Source organism: Symsagittifera roscoffensis, chromosome 8, assembly GCF_963678635.1.
Source record: "Symsagittifera roscoffensis chromosome 8, txSymRosc1.1, whole genome shotgun sequence".
Taxonomy (NCBI): domain Eukaryota; kingdom Metazoa; phylum Xenacoelomorpha; order Acoela; family Convolutidae; genus Symsagittifera; species Symsagittifera roscoffensis.
The window spans coordinates 43,300,226-43,316,867 of NC_087069.1; the positions used below are offsets into that span (position 1 = coordinate 43,300,226).

The 16,642-nt window shown below is 33.8% G+C and overlaps 1 protein-coding gene across 1 annotated transcript in view; it reads right to left on the reverse strand.

Moving 5' to 3' along the window:
• Positions 1-868: 868 nt before the first annotated feature.
• The window catches only part of LOC134852989 (growth factor receptor-bound protein 2-like), a 36,880-nt gene continuing 21,106 nt past the window's right edge, over positions 869-16,642 (reverse strand). Inside the window, exon 4 of the mRNA XM_063868893.1 lies at positions 869-1,200. Coding sequence (XP_063724963.1) covers positions 1,007-1,200 — 194 coding nt within the window. The 3' untranslated portion in view covers positions 869-1,006. The remainder of the gene's footprint in view (positions 1,201-16,642) is intronic.

Genomic DNA, 16,642 nt, shown 5'->3' on the forward strand with positions numbered 1-16,642 from the left:
TCCAAATTGGTTGAAGGAAGCTTATTCGCCATAATTAATTTGTTTATAGAAGCGGAATCTAACACTTTGTGTTTTATATGGTAAGTGTGGGGGATGATTTTCACAAAAACAAAACCTCAATCTTTCAAAAAAATCGTTTCATTTTATGACGTTTAGTTTTTTTATGTTATTACTGCTCCATATGCCTTTAAAGGCAGTCAGAGCATTCGGGACATTGCCCTGATACGAGCAGTCTTGTTTCCTTTTTATGTTTTTTTTTGTCTTCAGTTTTCGTTCCATTTTGTTTTGTTTTCAGCTAAACAAATTGTCTGTTTTATGTTTTTCTTTAGTGAATTTTTAAAAAGAAACGCATGAATCCATCCTTATCAATTTTCGTTTTGTCGAAACCCTATCACTTTTGTCACGGAAACGTAATGCAATTTTTCGAATAACATTTCATCAACTCAAAAATCAATTCAACGCAAAAATATAGAGGCAGACAAAAGTCCCAAATAAACTAACAAAGCCATCTAAAAACCTGGCCGAAGACACATTTTTGAAGCAAACGACCTTGACAAACATTTTCTTGGAACTTGTGGAAATCTGGCCTTTTTTTTCAGGGGCCGATTTAATGGAGGGGCGGAGGGGGGGGGGTTTAGTAGGACGCTCTTTTCCCTTACAGATTCCTGTGTTGTAAGCTTTATACAAGAATTAGCATTTGGGTTTTTAATGCATTTTCCTGTGTTTAAATATTACTTTAAGCTTTCCGCTAAATCATTTAACGTTGAATTCAATCTAAAAATTTGAATGACAACCGAAAAAAACTGCCTATTGAAAACAATTTTAAATGGGCTAAAGCGATTTTGGAAACTATATATTTGTGAATTTACTGGAGATTACTAATGAAACGGTTTCTACATATGGACTTAAAAAATAAATGGTTAGTTCCGCTGATTTAACGTTAGATCCAGAATATTTCAAATTTCGGTTATCAAAAATCATTTTTCTTTTGTTGCAAATGGCGAATTTATTCTGCTGCCGTCTCTTCAACATAGTTAGCCGGAAAAGAGCCAGTTTCTCCCGTTTTGACGCAAAGTCCAGACCACCATTGATCCGTATTGTTTGTGACTAATATGACATCGCCCTTTGACAAAGACAACTCGCCTGTCTCCCTAGCTTCGAAATCGAACAGTGCCCGAACAAAGAGGCCTTCTTCCGGATCTAGAACAACAAATTTTTATTTAAAATTAATTCAATTATTGCATCTAAAAGCATTAACTATGACCAAAAATTTCTAAAGAAAATTCGCAGAAAAAAGTTTTTCTTTAAGAAAAAACCAAAAAAATAAATCTCAGCAATTTTATTTTTTTTGTTACTTTTTGATTGATAAATTCACTTCACGTAAATCTCTGAGTGAATATTTCTTCTCAAAAATTGATGTAAATCATTTCTAAGCCAGTCCTTCATGAAAAGATATGCTGCATAAAACTTTATGGTCAAAATAAACTTTTCTGCACATCAAACTAAAGTTAAATTGTACATCAAACTCTTCAAAGAAAATAATTTCAATTAACTATTTATTTTAAATTTAAGTTAATTATGTAATATAATATTATAAAACAGAACTTAATATTTAAAAAAATAATTGTTCAGAGTAAAATGCAAAAACTCAAGTCTTCAACGCCATGATCGAAGCCTTTTTTTCATTTCTGGGCATGGGTTCCCGTCTGGACAAAGAAGCACTAATTTAGTTCCCGGCTTTCGCCTCGGTTTTTTTTCTTGCCCGAGTCGAACTCCTCGCTGTCGATTCCCTTGAGATCTATATCAGCTTTCCTGTGTGACATATGCAACAGACAGTAAGAAATCTGAGTTCAATATAAACCAAGGTATCACTAGGAGATGAAGAGTCCTGTGAACAGTAAAAATCTAGTACGCGATTGCAATACCCTTGCTTATCGCGTCATTAAAACTCTGGAAATTTATTTGATGAAAACGGTGCCAAATCGGGTCGGTAGAATCTTATAACGCTTTTGTCAAACACAGTCGAAAAGTTTTTTCTTTGGTCAAGTCAGTCGAAACAAAGCCATTTTGAGTCGAATCAGTCGAAAAAAAGTACACTTTGAGTCACATCAGTCCAAGCATAGCCCACTTGAGTCGAACTTAGGCGGAAACATTCAATCTTCAGTCGAGTCGACCGAATTATAAATAGTTTGGGTCGAAGAGTCGTACACATTCTATCTTCAGTCGAGTCGACCGAAACATAAATAGTTTGGGTCGAGTCTGTCGAAACAATTATTTTTGTTGGAGTCGGTCAGAATATTGTTGGCTTCCTATCTTCAGTCGAGTCGACTCATAAATCTATCCACTAGATCGCTCATTTTTATCGAAAATAGAGAAGAGAGAAAATGAGGGAGTTCGGAATAGTATAAAAAGGGGAATAAATGGTGCTCACTTTGGTTGGTAATTTTTGATTGATAGTTTCGATACAAACTTGAATGCCCTTTTGGTATTTTTCAAATATTTCGGTGTTCTCGTAAGTTCTCTCTAAATCTTTTGTCCTGTTGCTGTATCTGATATTCATGTATGCTGTATTTCTCGCAAGTTCTCGCTAAACGTCCTGTTCTGTTGCTGTATCTGAATTTCCTGGAAGCTGTATCTGAACTTTCTGTTTTTTTTTAAATGTCTGAATGAATGCCCTTTTTTTTGCAATGTACATTCATCAAAAATAGTAGGATAGGATTAGCAAAATGAAAATTGAATTCCAAATTTCGGAGCAAACACTTTTTCAGTTTAGGCTGAATAAACTCCATGCCAAACAGCCATCAATAACCGAGAACTGAGTTATGACCGAGTTGGTTAACTCATAGAGTAATTTCGGATAGGGTACACCGTCTGCTCGTCACGCTATCTTATTTTCGGCCGGATAGATTCGTGCAACTTCTTAGTCTAATACCGATCCTAATCTTACTCTTATACTATCTAGTCTCAGGTTGTTTAACTAGTCTCTGCTAGGCTCAATAGATCTAGGGTATACTGGTCTATTGCGGCTGTTGAAGTGCTCGGGAGAGTCCAACTAATTTCTAAGTTAAATTCAAATCTCTCTGGTGCTGAAATTACAAGTAACTTCAGCACTTACAAATAAGTGGGTTGTTAGTTAGATGGATCATGATTGGTTAATATTAAATACTTTACATTGGTAAAATATCTAATTTATCCAATCATAAAATGTAGTTTAGATCAGGTTCCACCCATCCGGGTTTTACAGAGTTTTTTAGAATAGTTCTTCTGCAATTCGAAGGATGGATGATGGACGTTGGTGTTTGGCGAACATCTTATTTCTTCTGTTTTCTTTTTGTTAAAGAAGTTCCAGGAAGCTGGAGTTAGAGACATAAGACGTTGTGTCTTCTAGTGACAACGACTAAGTCTTTGCAACAAACTCAAATCTGATTTCAGAATGGTTTGCTATGTCAGGTTTTTCTGTTCTGCGTGGAGAACTTCTTTTGTGTCTGATCTAGTTTGGGAATGGCGTGGAGATTGTGCGTGGAGGGGATGCCTGGTTACTCGGATCTGTACGTATACTTGAACATCGAGGTGGTCATTGGTCTAGTTCAATGAAGTCCTTTTCTGCGAAGTCAAGTCGTACTCTAAATCCTTTGAGTTGTGATTGTGAGTGGCATATCGATTGTGGTTGGTCATTCCCTCTCGAGTGTAGTGGGGTCGTTTTGTCTTTAGATGTTCGTCCTTGGTGTTGTATTCTGATCTATGTATTGCATAATGTAATTTACATTTTATAAAACATTTATTAGTTTAATATTTTTTAATTATGATTTTAGTTAGTTGTTTTCACAAAAGCTTTTTGTTTTAGTTCGGTTATTTTGAAGAGTTACTCACACTTGAGTAGCTCTTATTAAAAATAGAGGTGTGGTCACAAAGCGTGGATGTAGCGCGGTGGGTTAGGCCGGCTATAGAGCATGCTCAGGACGTCCTTCCTGGTGGGTTAGGCCAGGAGTGGGAGTATGATTTCATGCGGTTTTTGTGAGGGGTCCTGTTATGTGACAACGTTTTATGTTGGGTTTGTTGTGGTTTTTCTTATGTCTTGTTGGTTATGTCCTTTTTCCAAAAAGCAAATTGTTCGTGGTATGGGTTTGTCTTTCGACTTTTTTGTGTTTTATTATTTCTTTCTTAGACTTTATAATAGTCTTCAAAAGAATAAATTATCCAGTTTTAAACTGGGTTAATCCGGTTTGGGTACCGTTGGTTTCCTTTTCTTAGTCATGCTGTTATTCTATGATTTGTGGTATTTAGTAAGCTGCGTTGGTTAGTTTTGTTTAGTATATGATTCCTTTCCAACCGGGTTAAAGGAAAGTTTGAAACATGTTATTATATGTTAGAGTTGTTGAGTGTGAAAACTTGAAACTGAAATTCATTATTTTAAACAATTCTTCGTGGGCGAGCTGTGCGAGTGTGGATAGAATTTCTGTGCGAATAAATGAGAATATCAAAAGGTTAGTACTGCATTTGCATTTTATTAATTTACTGCATGGAATTTGGAAATTTACTGCTAGTTATGGGGGAATTTTAAGTTACAAATTTTCATCATAATTAGATTTACTGCTTGTGGGGAAAATTTTAGAAATGAATTTATTGCATTGGTATTAAATTTATAAATTTATAGAATTTTTGAAATCTGTTTGATGAAATTTGCGATTTTTATTTGTCTTTTGTGGTTTTTGTAGGTGATTGTCGGATGAAGGCTAAAAATCTAAAGAAAACATGGATAAAGAATGGTGAGTTTTTAATATTTCAATTAGTTAGTTATATTCATTTAATTCATACTTACCTGTTAGTCGTCGGGGAAAAAACCGTGGGGGAAGATGTCGTGAATTAGTTCTGAAGTTGTTAGTAGTTTAGCTAAGATGCGGATGATATTTTTAGTCTGAAGCAGTGGCCAAAGCAATTGAAGTGCCTTAATAGTGGTTAGTTCTTCAGTGCCAACCGCAAACTCATAAGGTGTGTTTTGGATTAGATTATATAATTTGTGATTGAATTTAGTGTTGTGGATGAATTCTAAAATTGGGATTTCTATGGGTTGTACAAACTCGTGCGGGATAAGGAAGGGTCGGGATTCTTCGGCGTTGAAGGTCTTGGTGATGGGACAGAAGATGTACATTTGGGTTATGGGGTCATAATTACGAAGAATACCATGAAGGTTAGTATCTTTAATGCAATATGTGAAATTTAGGAAAAATGGTGAAGTGTATTTGGAATTAATGAATTGAAAACGATGGTGTGGTTGTCTAGAGGGTGTGTGTAGGTCAAAGTGATTTTGGATGAAGCGATAATAACTATATGTGTGGGTTTGTTTAGTGCGCAACATAATATCGTGTGAGCAGTGTAAATCTCTTTCGTGTGGTGCAAGGAAATGAAAGGTTAGTGAAAATATTTGGAAGCGTTCTTTGAAACTTTCGTATGCTTGTGTGTCTATTAGTGCTTCTGAAATAATGTGATCAAACTTTCGGTCGAAGATGTTTAGTGTAAATATATATGGTGTCTTGATGAAAAATTTCTCAGTAATTTGTGGATTAGCGAAGCGATCGTCGTCTAAGAATTGATCTTGGTTAGCTCTGATGATGTTGTGATCATAGTATTCGAGTGTATATTCGTTAGCTCTAGGTGCAGTGTGTGTTTTTAGTGATTTTTTATATCCAACGTAAGTAAATTGTCTAGCGGTTAGTGGTGTAGTGAGTCGATATAGCATGTCCGTATTTCGCTCTATATCGATGTGAGTGTTAGATAAAGGTAAGCAAAGAGGGTTAGTAAAATGATAATATGAGGTCCAAGAGAGAGTGGGCATTAAAACGTATTCATCTACAAAGTTGCGTGTTTCGTTAGTGTCGTGGGGGGTGTTTAAGGTGTATTGTGGGAATGAGGGTAAGGTGATGGCTAAAAATTCTTTTGTGTTAGTATGCTTGGGGTGGTTGATGTATTCACGGGCTGTTCCTGGTTTTGCTGGGAAAGGATGATTGGGGAACTTTCTTTTAAAAGTGCGGTAAGCTCTATTAGTGTTGAGTGAAGATTCAGTTGATGTGGATGATGGTGCTAATGATTCAGTATAATTTGAAGAGGGTGTAGGGGTAGGGGGGTTGGATGAATTTATTGTGGAGGAGATTTGGTTTATGGTTGGGGTATTAAGGTGGTAGGGTTGTTGTTGAAGGGTAATAAAATTATCTAGCTCTGGGGAGATTCGGGGGGTGTCTGGAGAATGAGATGATTGGTCAGAATGGTATGAGGAGTAGGTTGGGGTAACTTGGGAAGCATAAGAGGGTGTGGGAGTGATTGGGTCAGGGTTATTGGATAATATGGGTTGAAAAGGGGGTTGAGAAAAATTAGAAGAGTTATGAAAATTATTGGATGGGGATGGTTCTGAGTCGGCAAATTCATCGGGGGTTTCAATATTCGGGTTATTGAGTTGTGAGATGGAATATAAAACTGAGATGTGTGAATTAGTGTCGGAATTCATGCCTGATGTTACATTACTAGATGGAAAATCGGGTGGCGGAAAAGCAAAAAGTGGTATTATTGGGATTGGAGAGGTAAGATTGGTTGGGTGGGAATTTGATCGGTGTAGTGATCCAAGTTGGCGGCTCATCGTGGGCTAAAAAAATGATTATTTTGAGACTGAAAAGCGGTGGTATGGGGTTGTTCAATAATTTGTTCATAAGTATTATCATCTTGTGACTGGTGTGTCATTATATGTTGAATGGGACTTTGTGATGTGGTGAGTCGAAAATTTGGATTATGTGTGATGGCTAAATTTCGAAAATTTCGTGGGACTAGGGATAGTGGATGGTTATTTGGTAGGGCTGGTAATTGTGGTGCCGTTGGCGTTATGTCTACATTGTTATGTTCTTCGTCGTATGTATTTTGTCGTGTTGCTATTTTTGTGTTATATTCTTTTATTTGTGCGTCTAAAAGAATTTTGTTTATAGATGTAGAAAAGATTCCAAAAAATCCTGCAAAGAGTATGCGTGCTACGCTTGCTTGTCTGTTTACTTGTGTGTGTATAGCACATGTGTTGTAGATTCCTTTTAAAAATGAGAAAAGAAATCCAATAAAGTTAAACATTGCGTATAAAATAGTCAATTTTTCTAAGATGTAGTAGGGCCATCCTAGAAAATCGAGGCTCTCATTTTTGAGTGTAACAAAGCTAAAAATGTTAATTGGTGATATATCTTGGGGACGGTATTTTTCACCGTTTAGATATATATAATCCTTAATGTCTTTAAAATATCCGCTATAGTCTTGCGTGTAGATATCGGCAAATCCTGCGGTTTCTGCAAGTTTGCGTAAATTTTGATCTATTGATTGTCTTTGTATAGTGTCCATTTGTGTTAATAATTCTTGGAATTGTTGTGTTCTAATGTGATGTTGAATATCTGATTTTGAATAGATTCCTATTGATTGTAAGTCTATATTTGGGTTTCGAGCAATAGCGCGAATGCTTTCTGGTGAAAATTTTTTGAGTGATTGCATTAATGTGGGATATGGAGTGAGAAGATAATATTTATTTTCATCAGGGTTTAGTTGTACTACATTGTGGCTGTTTTCTGATCCACATGGGACTGCGGTATCCCAGAAATAGGTTCTTCGTGAAAGTGTATCCACGAAATGTACTTTATTCTTATAAAAGATAGGGATTCTTTTATAACATCTTTTATCTTCAAAAACGTATAGTGGTGATACTTTTTTAGTACAAGTATAAAACCATAAGATGTTTCCTTCATAGTCTAAAAAATTTGATCTATTTCCAGATAATAAGTATCCTGCATAGGGTATTTTTAATACTGCTAGTGCAAGTGATTGTAATATTTGTGTTCGTTCTAATTCGCATAGTTGGTGTAGTGTTTCTAATTCGGAGAGTGACATTTCTTGAAAAATTCGGCTAATTGTATAATCTAGTTTCATATCTAAATGAATATCATAGTGGATATTACCGAAATATGTAGTATTCATTAGTGATAATTCTTGTAAGCGTGTGCTTCTGGTGTCATGGGGTTTTAGATGTCCACCAGGTTGTCCGTTGCTTTTTTCAAAATTAACTGGTATATAGGATGTTCCTTCGTTTGGAGGATGACCTGTGGCATATGGGTCAATTTTTACTTTTCCAGTGGTCATGTCGAATCCTTTTTCGTATTCAACTAATATTTCAGAGTATTGTGTTCTGTGAAGTGGATTCCTGTATTTACATGCAAGTTCTGTTTCTTGATATATTTGAAAACGTGTCAATTTATTTTCTATATTGTCTATGTTTCTAAAATTAGAACTTAGTTTTCGTGATGGATGGACTTGTTCATATGGAATTGATTGTATAAAATATTTTTCGTGAAATTTTATCATACGAGCGTGTATTTTTGCTACTTGAAATGTTGTACATGTATCTTCGGGGAACCAAACAATTGTTGCTTGTGTTCTCGTTGTAGGGTCGCAATAACCTTGATCATTTTTACAAGGTAATCGGATTCCTTGATAGATCATTGTATTATCTGATAAATCTCGTGTTAGTTGTATTTTTTCGAGTTGTATTTTCCAATCAAAAAACATTATTTCTTGGTATCCTTTATTTTTTGTGTCTGCTTTGCAGTTTGATGGGTCATTTATACCAATGTGTGGTATCCAATGTTTATCGTGTAGGTCATAGGTTAATCGTCCGTGTGCGCCGTTATACGGGTATTTTTCGTCTAGTTTTATATGTCCTTGGTGTCTTTCAAGTTGTGATTGATGTACAGAGTCTGAAAAAACTTGAAAATTAACTAACTTTCTTGCGGAGTTTTTATTTTGTGTGATGTTTAGTCTAAGTAATTCATTTTTACAATCGTCGGGATTGAGATGTAAAAGACGTTCTATATTACTCTGATAGAATGATTCATGGTCAAGTCGGTTTTTGTTTCCGTTCGAGACTTGTGAACAATGTACTTTCTTTTCGGAAAATGTTGCTGTGAATTTATAACCTGTAACTGTTGTTGCTCGGGCTTTTGAATAGAGTGTTGCTATTACATTTGTGGTTTCTATAGCTTGTGGTTCTGTTTCACATTGTGATACTTGATTTATTGCATATTTATGTAGTGTTTTTTGTTCATTTTCTTCACAATCGTAATGTGTTACTAATAAATCTTGTGGTCCTGTACGAGGGGAAGGGTTTATGTTTTGATTTGAGATTACTAGAAAAAGGAGTTGGAGAAAAATTAATAATTTTAGAATATACATGTGTATGATAATCCTGAGTATGGATTATAAAATGTAATGTAGCCAATTGTGTTTTTGGTATATCTGTCGTATTTGTATATTACTTCAGTAGTTATAAACGGTGGTGGTAGTGATTGAGCTGTTATGTTAGGTGGGTTTAATGGGTAGGGATGTTGGGTAATATTATTTAACTTAACTGTGATTTCAAACTTTAATTGTAAACTGTTTTGTTGGAGTATTTGAATATTGTGATCACGGATATCGTTGTGAATATCTTGGCGATATTGTAATCTATTAAGTGCCCAGTTATGAAGGCGGTTACTTTCTTGATGTTGTCCAAATAATGGTGGAGGTGCTGTAAATGTATTCCAATCTAGTCTTAAAGGAATATTTGTTGATGATTGTTCTCGATATCTGGCGTCGAGATTATTTGGAAAATTTAAGTTAAAAGGTGGTGGTGAAATCTGGCTTATTGATGGTGTTGATGGTAGTGATAATGTTTCTGGTAGTGATGAGGATGTTGTTGTATCCGTAGAAATATCTATGGGGTCATTGACTAAATTTGGTTCACCTTGTGTAAATGAATGTGTTGTCCAATATGGTAGTCGTGATGCCTGGTTTGGGGGGTTAAAGGGATTTTCACGTATTTGTTCAGATGTTGGTGTTGAACCTAAGTAATCTGATGGTAGGCTTGAGGTGCTACGTTGTGAAAGAATCGTAGGGGTTTCTGGTAATGTATCAATGGTGTTTTCTGGAGTGTTTTGTGATGGGGATTGAGGTATATCAAAATGAACTCGTGGAGTTTGAAAATTTCTGTTTCGTCGAGGATGTATAATTTGTCTATTTATTTCGACTGTATTTTGGTTTTGACTAGAATTTCTTATTCTACTTAGTTCTTGTGGTAGTGTTGGGTATAGGTTATATGTTGGTTCGCTTAAAGGTGCTTGTCGTTGAACTGGTTCTAGTGGTTCTGATAAACGAGCATGTCGTTCTTCAAAAGTGTATGGATTGTCTTGAAAAGAAATTCGTGTAGATGTTTGAGGATTTTGAGTAATTGAAGGTGGTGTTTGGTTATCTTGGGATGATGTCGGTGAAGACTGATTCTGTGACTGTTGGGTAGCAATTTTTGATGGATTTTTGAATTGTTACTTTAGTGGGAAGGTTTATGTTTATTATAGTATTCTTCCAAAAAAAGAATTAGAAGGATTGTTGCTAGGGCAAATGTGAAGATTGCTTTCTTTATACATTTACATATTGTCAAAATGAGGGATGATAAAAATGTTATGAAAATTACAAACAATAAAAAAATATCGGTTCTACTGAAAATTGTTCGTATCATTTAGACAAGTTGTATAAATCGTACCTGTGGATATAATCAAGGGTTTTGGAAAGTTGGAGGAATAGTTCGAGTATAGTGTAGAAAATTAAAAAAATGTTACAAAAAATGATTAGGATTATTAGAAAAGATTCAAGTATATCAAAAAGAAATATTATAAAGGTTTCAAGTATTGTAAAAAAATGTTTAAGATTTATGAGTATTTGAGTAACTGATTGAGAGAAGAGGATTTAAGAAATGATCTCTTGGTCGAATATTTTTTGCTGTTTGAGGCGATTTTCTAGTGTGGTCGGATTATTTATTAGTTTTTTGACAAGTGGGTTGAGTTTTGTAAAAAATTGTTGGGGGCAATTTTCATGGTGACTGGGAGGTCGTCTTCTTCTTTATTTTTGTTTGTCAAATGATCCGGGGTATGGTGAGATTTTTATACTTTAGGCTAATTAAAATGTTCATTTTGTTACTTTAGGCTAAGTTAACAAATTTGCTTTGGGGGTATTCGTGGTCTGAGTTGGGGAAATATTGTTGATCTTTGGGTTATTAGATAAGGGAGGGGTATGGTATTATGGTGATATTTATTTTAGTTGTCAAGTTGGAGTGGTTTGCTTATTTTTGACCTGGAGGTCGTAAAGTTATAGTTATAGATGTGCCTGGAGTTCTATATGATTCGTCTAATTGGTCTTAGTTTGAGTTAGAGAAAGTGACGGATTGGATGAATCCTATTGGTCTATTTTGAACTAGAATTATTGCTTACTTGTCAGCATGTTATTTTGAAAAATGTAAATGAAAAATGTTTCGAAGGTTTCAAGATTGTGAAGTATAATGTTAAAATTACTTTTGAAATTCCACTTTCTTTAAAATTTTAGATTGGGGGATGAATATTTTATAGTTTTTACGTGGTTGATTTCGGAGTCTTGTTGTTTTTCTATTTTCTGTTTTGTCGATTTGTTCTTGGGGTATTATTTGTTCGGTCATTTTTCTATTTTTTCTTTGTTTTGTGTATTGATTTTGGTGGCGATTGGTTTTGTGTTTTGATTTTCGGTGGGGTTATCATTTTGTTCTGTGTTTTTCAGATGTGGTTCATTTTGAATGATTTTTAATCCTGTGAAAGAATATAATTGAGTTAATTCGCGGAGTGCGTATTCTTTTGGGTAATAAGGTAATAGGTTGTTTCGATGTTGAACGATTTCTTTTTTGTTTGAGTCGGTAATTTTATATGTGACATCAGTGGGTTTTGCAATTATTTGGTATGGTCCTTTTCGAAGGGGTTGTAATTTTTTAGAAATTCCTTTTTGAGTATTAAAATTAGGTATTAAAACAAATGTTCCAATTTTTAATTCGGAGGCTGGTGTAAAACGTGAATTGATTTGTTCATTAATGTTTTGTCTTTGTAATAACTTTTTTGTTATTTTTTGATAAATTTCATTGTGTTTTTTATCTCTATTTAGAATCCATTCGGTGTGTGTACCGGAGGCTAGTTTAAGAATTTGTGGGTGATGAAAATGATCTTCATCGTGTGTATGTAAAGGTAGGTTATAACAAATTGAGTCTTTATTTGGTTGACAATAACCTTGTGCGTTTTTATGAGAATTTGCTGTAAACATTATTGGTTTGCGTGGCTTTTGGTTAAAAACCATTTCGTATGGTGACATTCCTAAAGTTGTCGTAATTTGTGAATTATATGCTAAGGGAAATAATTTTACATCTGCTGACCATTCGGTATATTTTGTATCATTTCCGTTGATGATACATCTAAGATATTCTTGTAATGAACGGTTCATACCTTCGACTAAGCCGTTTGTCCAAGGTGCATGAGATGTACGTGGTTTGTGTTTAATGTTATATAAATGACATAGTGTGATAATTTCATTATTTATGAATTCTGTACCGTTGTCTGTAACTAAAATTTCTGGTAGTCCGAATTTTGCTATCCAGTGTTCATAGAGTGTTGTGTAAGCGTAATAAGCGTTACAATGTGGTACTGGGTTAAGTGCTACATAATGTGTAAATGCGTCAACAATTACCATAATGTAGGAGTTTCCTTCGGATGAGGGTGAAATTGGTCCTTTGGTATCAAATGAGATACGATGGTTGAAGTACAAGCTTTGTCCTTTAAAATCTTGTTTTTGCGCTATTTGTTTTTGATTTGGGTAAGGTTTATTTAGTTGACATACTATACAATCATTGCATAGTACTTTTATCCAAATTGGTGCATTTGGGAAGTAAAAATTTTGTATAAAGTTTGAATATGTTTTTTCTGATCCAGAGTGTCCTTTAATATTTTGTGTATGTGAAATATTAAAAGCTATAAGAATCATACTTAAAGGGAGACATGGAACTGTAGATTCATTCAGGTTATACTCTAAAAGGTCTGCATTTTCGTTAATTGTTGTGTTGTTAAATTTGCGAAAGTATCGGAGGAGTGTTTTGTTTCCTAGAATGGTTGAATCTGCTTTGATAGGTTTAGTTTTATATTTGTGCCATGATTTCAGTTGTCGAATTACTGGGTCAAGGTTTTGATATTGTTTCAGTGTTGAAATTGTAATCGTTTCTGTTGGAGGGAGAAAAATGTTTTCAATTTCGAATTTAGATAAGGGTATTGTATCAAGTGGGTCGTGAAGGTCAAAAACTTGATTTATTGTGTATTTTGAATCATTTGTTTGTGGTCCTGATAAATTTATTTTATCAGCTAAATCTTCTTTTTCAATTAGTGGAAAATGGTCTTTCTTAGGCAGGTGTTGTTTTGTTCGTTTTTGTTGGGTGTTATTTTTTATCCATTGAGAATATGGGATTGGTTTGAAAGTTGATGTTCCAAGTAAATCAACTTCATAATGATTATTTTGACAATCTAAATAAAGTGGGAAATGTTGTAAACTATTTATTTGTGATTGTTCAATATCAGTTTTTACTGCATATTTGCATTCCAATCGGGGTGATGTTTCGTTTTCTGCAAGGTAGAAGTTTATGTTTTTGGGTATTTCAACTGTTGTTTTTCGTGTAAGTAATTCAGGTGGTGTATTTCGACTTAAGGTGTCTGGTAATGCAAGATTTTTTCCTGCGGTCCAAACTATATGTAAGTTTGGAAATTTCATTAGAATTAGTTGAAATCTGTAAACTCGGTGGTTTGGGTTAGATTTTTGTGTAAAGAGAAAGATGATTGGTTTATGGTCTGTGAATAGAACTGTTGGATGTTTTGATCCAAGTATCAGAAATTCATATTCTGTCAGTGTATATATTATGGCTGTACATTCTCTCATTAGAGTTGAGAGTCGTAGCTCTGCTTGAGTGAATAATCGAGAATTTGCTGATATGAGGTTCATTTTATTTGTACCATTATGTGATTGTAATAGTGCTGCACCGATGCCAAAGTTCGAAGCATCGCACATTGCATAAAATGGTTGATTTGAATCTGGAATTGTGTTTGAAATTTGTTCAGTTAAAAGTTTCTTTACTTCTTCAAATCGTGTTTGATGTTCTGTGTTCCATTCAAAATTATTTTGTTGTCTAAGGATGTTATAAAATGGTCGTAGATATAATTGCATTTTATAAACATATTTACTTAAAAAGTTTAACATTCCAAGAAATTCTTGGATTTTCTTTTTATTTGTTGGTGGTTGAAGTTTTTGAATAGCGTCAATGCGTGATTTCAATGGAGTGATTGTTTTTCTTTCTATATTATGTCCTAAGAATTTAACTCTTGTCAAAAAGAAGTGTGATTTATCGGGGGCGGCCTTCAGATTTTCGTTCTGAAGTATTTGGTGATATTTTTCTAAAACATTGAACATCTCGTCTTTTGTTTGTGATTGCATAAAAACATCGTCTAAATAGGTGATTGCGTTTTTCTTGAGTATTAGTGGTCTAAAAATTTTGCTCATAAAAGCTGAAAATGCTGCTGGTCCTATGGATATTCCATAGAATAAGCGGTTGAATTCATATTGTTGGTTTCCGATAACAAATTGTGTTAAACGTCGTGATTGTTCATCTAGTGGCATTTGATTGTATGCACTATTCATATCGGCGGTTGTAAAGTATTTGCCGTTTATTTTTGTTAAAATAACTTGTATTGGTTCAATTCAACTACATTTTGATTCATCTATAAGTGAATTGAGGTATCTAGCATCGAGAACGATTTTTAATGATTCTCCTTTAGCTAGAATGATAACGGGGTTGATGAATGTGTTCCCTTTTGGTTGTTCTTCTTTATTAACTGGTGATATAATGTTGTATTGTTCTAAAATATCGAGTAATCTGTTCACTTTATCATGTAAGTGAATTGGTACTTTACTTGCTCTCTGTTTTTTGAAAACTGCGTCTGGTTTTAACGGGAGATGTAGTGATGAACTGATTTTTCCAACATCGAATTTTGATGTTGCATAGACTGATGAATATTTTATTAGCTGTTTGGCTAATTTTTCGAATTCGTCTTGTGTTATTTGTGAATGTTGGAAATTAAACATTGTTAAAAATTTTTGTTGGTCCTCTGTGTAGTTACTTATGTTGAATGTAGGTTTGAAATATGGAGTTTTTGTGAAATAATCCGTATTTCTGTTTTCGTTACTTATTATATTATTTATAGATAATTCTTCATTAAGAATTTTAGATTGGCAAATATCTAGTAATTGGAGTATATTATTTACGCGATAGGCTTTTTCGTGTATTGGTGATATTGTAGCGTTGGTTTCACAATATCCTAAAAGTCCTAAAGGTAATGTTACTTGGTAAGGTGTGTTGTTATAGACATGTAAGGAAATGATATCGGAATTCGAATTTTTCAAATATTTTATGGATGAGATTGTGATTTTGAAAAATTTGTGAATAGGTTTGAATTCAAATTCTGACATATAAAATTTTTGTTTGTTTTGTTCTTTATCATATTGGTGAACTTGTTTGATTGAAAAATTATAGATATTTCCTGATAGTGGTTTTAGGTGTTTTCTTTGTTGGTTAAATATCGGGTAGAATTTTGAAAAGAATGGTGGTTGTTTATTTAATCTTTGAAAAAATGTTAAGGATGTTTCTTTTGTTTTTGTATATTTATCTTTGATTAATATTTTACTATTTAGGATGTTAATTATTGGTATATACTTCGAAATAAATGGTATTCCAATGATATTATATTTAATGTCAGTGATATGGAATATTTGTTTAAATGGCTTATTTATAATTTTGCTTTGTTCCATTGTTCTGGTGGGGAGGAGAAATAATTGGATTTTTCCGTAGTTTATCAATGTTGATCCTTGTGCTGTTGCTAACTTACTGGAGGTTTCAAGAGGTGTTAGCTTCGGGTGTAAAGTTTTTATTTCATTCCATGTGGGGATGTTTATTATGTTTGATTCTGCTCCTGAATCAATTAAAAAATCTATTTCAAGGTCTGGTGGTTGAAATTCTTTATTTCTTGGGCTTTCTAAGAGAAATGGTATTGTCCAAATTTTTTCTTTGGGTTGTTCTTTTTGTATATTTTGATAAATGTGGTTTGTATTCAAGCATTTTGTTTTGGTATTTTTATTGGTTTGATTTGTAGTGTTAATCTCATTTGTTTCTTGCGTCGTTAGTGTGGAATTTATGGGTGTAGTGTAATAATTTTGAAGAAATTCTGATTGATTTTCATATATGTGTGATGAAAAGGGTTGTTCATATATGACAGATTCATAGTCATTTTCGACTTTTATCATATTGATAGAAAGAGTGTTTTCAGTATCACTTTCTGAATCTGATGATGTACAGTTTATTTGATTGAGTTGTAACGTATCAGTTACTGTGTCATCAATACCTGGAGGGTCTGATGTTGTTTCTGGGTTAGATTGTACTTGATTGATTTGTCTTTGATGTTTAGGTGTACTACTTCTGTGGCGATTATTAGAATTATTATAGTTATTATTATTCCGGTGTGGTGATTGGGAATAATTTCTATAACGATTATTATAACTTGAGTGTCGATTTTGTGAATTATTTCGCGATCTATTTTGATAATTGTTGTTTGGTCTGTTATAGTTCGATCTATTATATGAGTTATTCCTTGATTGATTGTTCGGGTAATTCTGGTTTCGGTTGTTTGAATAACTTCTATTTCGATTATAGGAGTAGTTT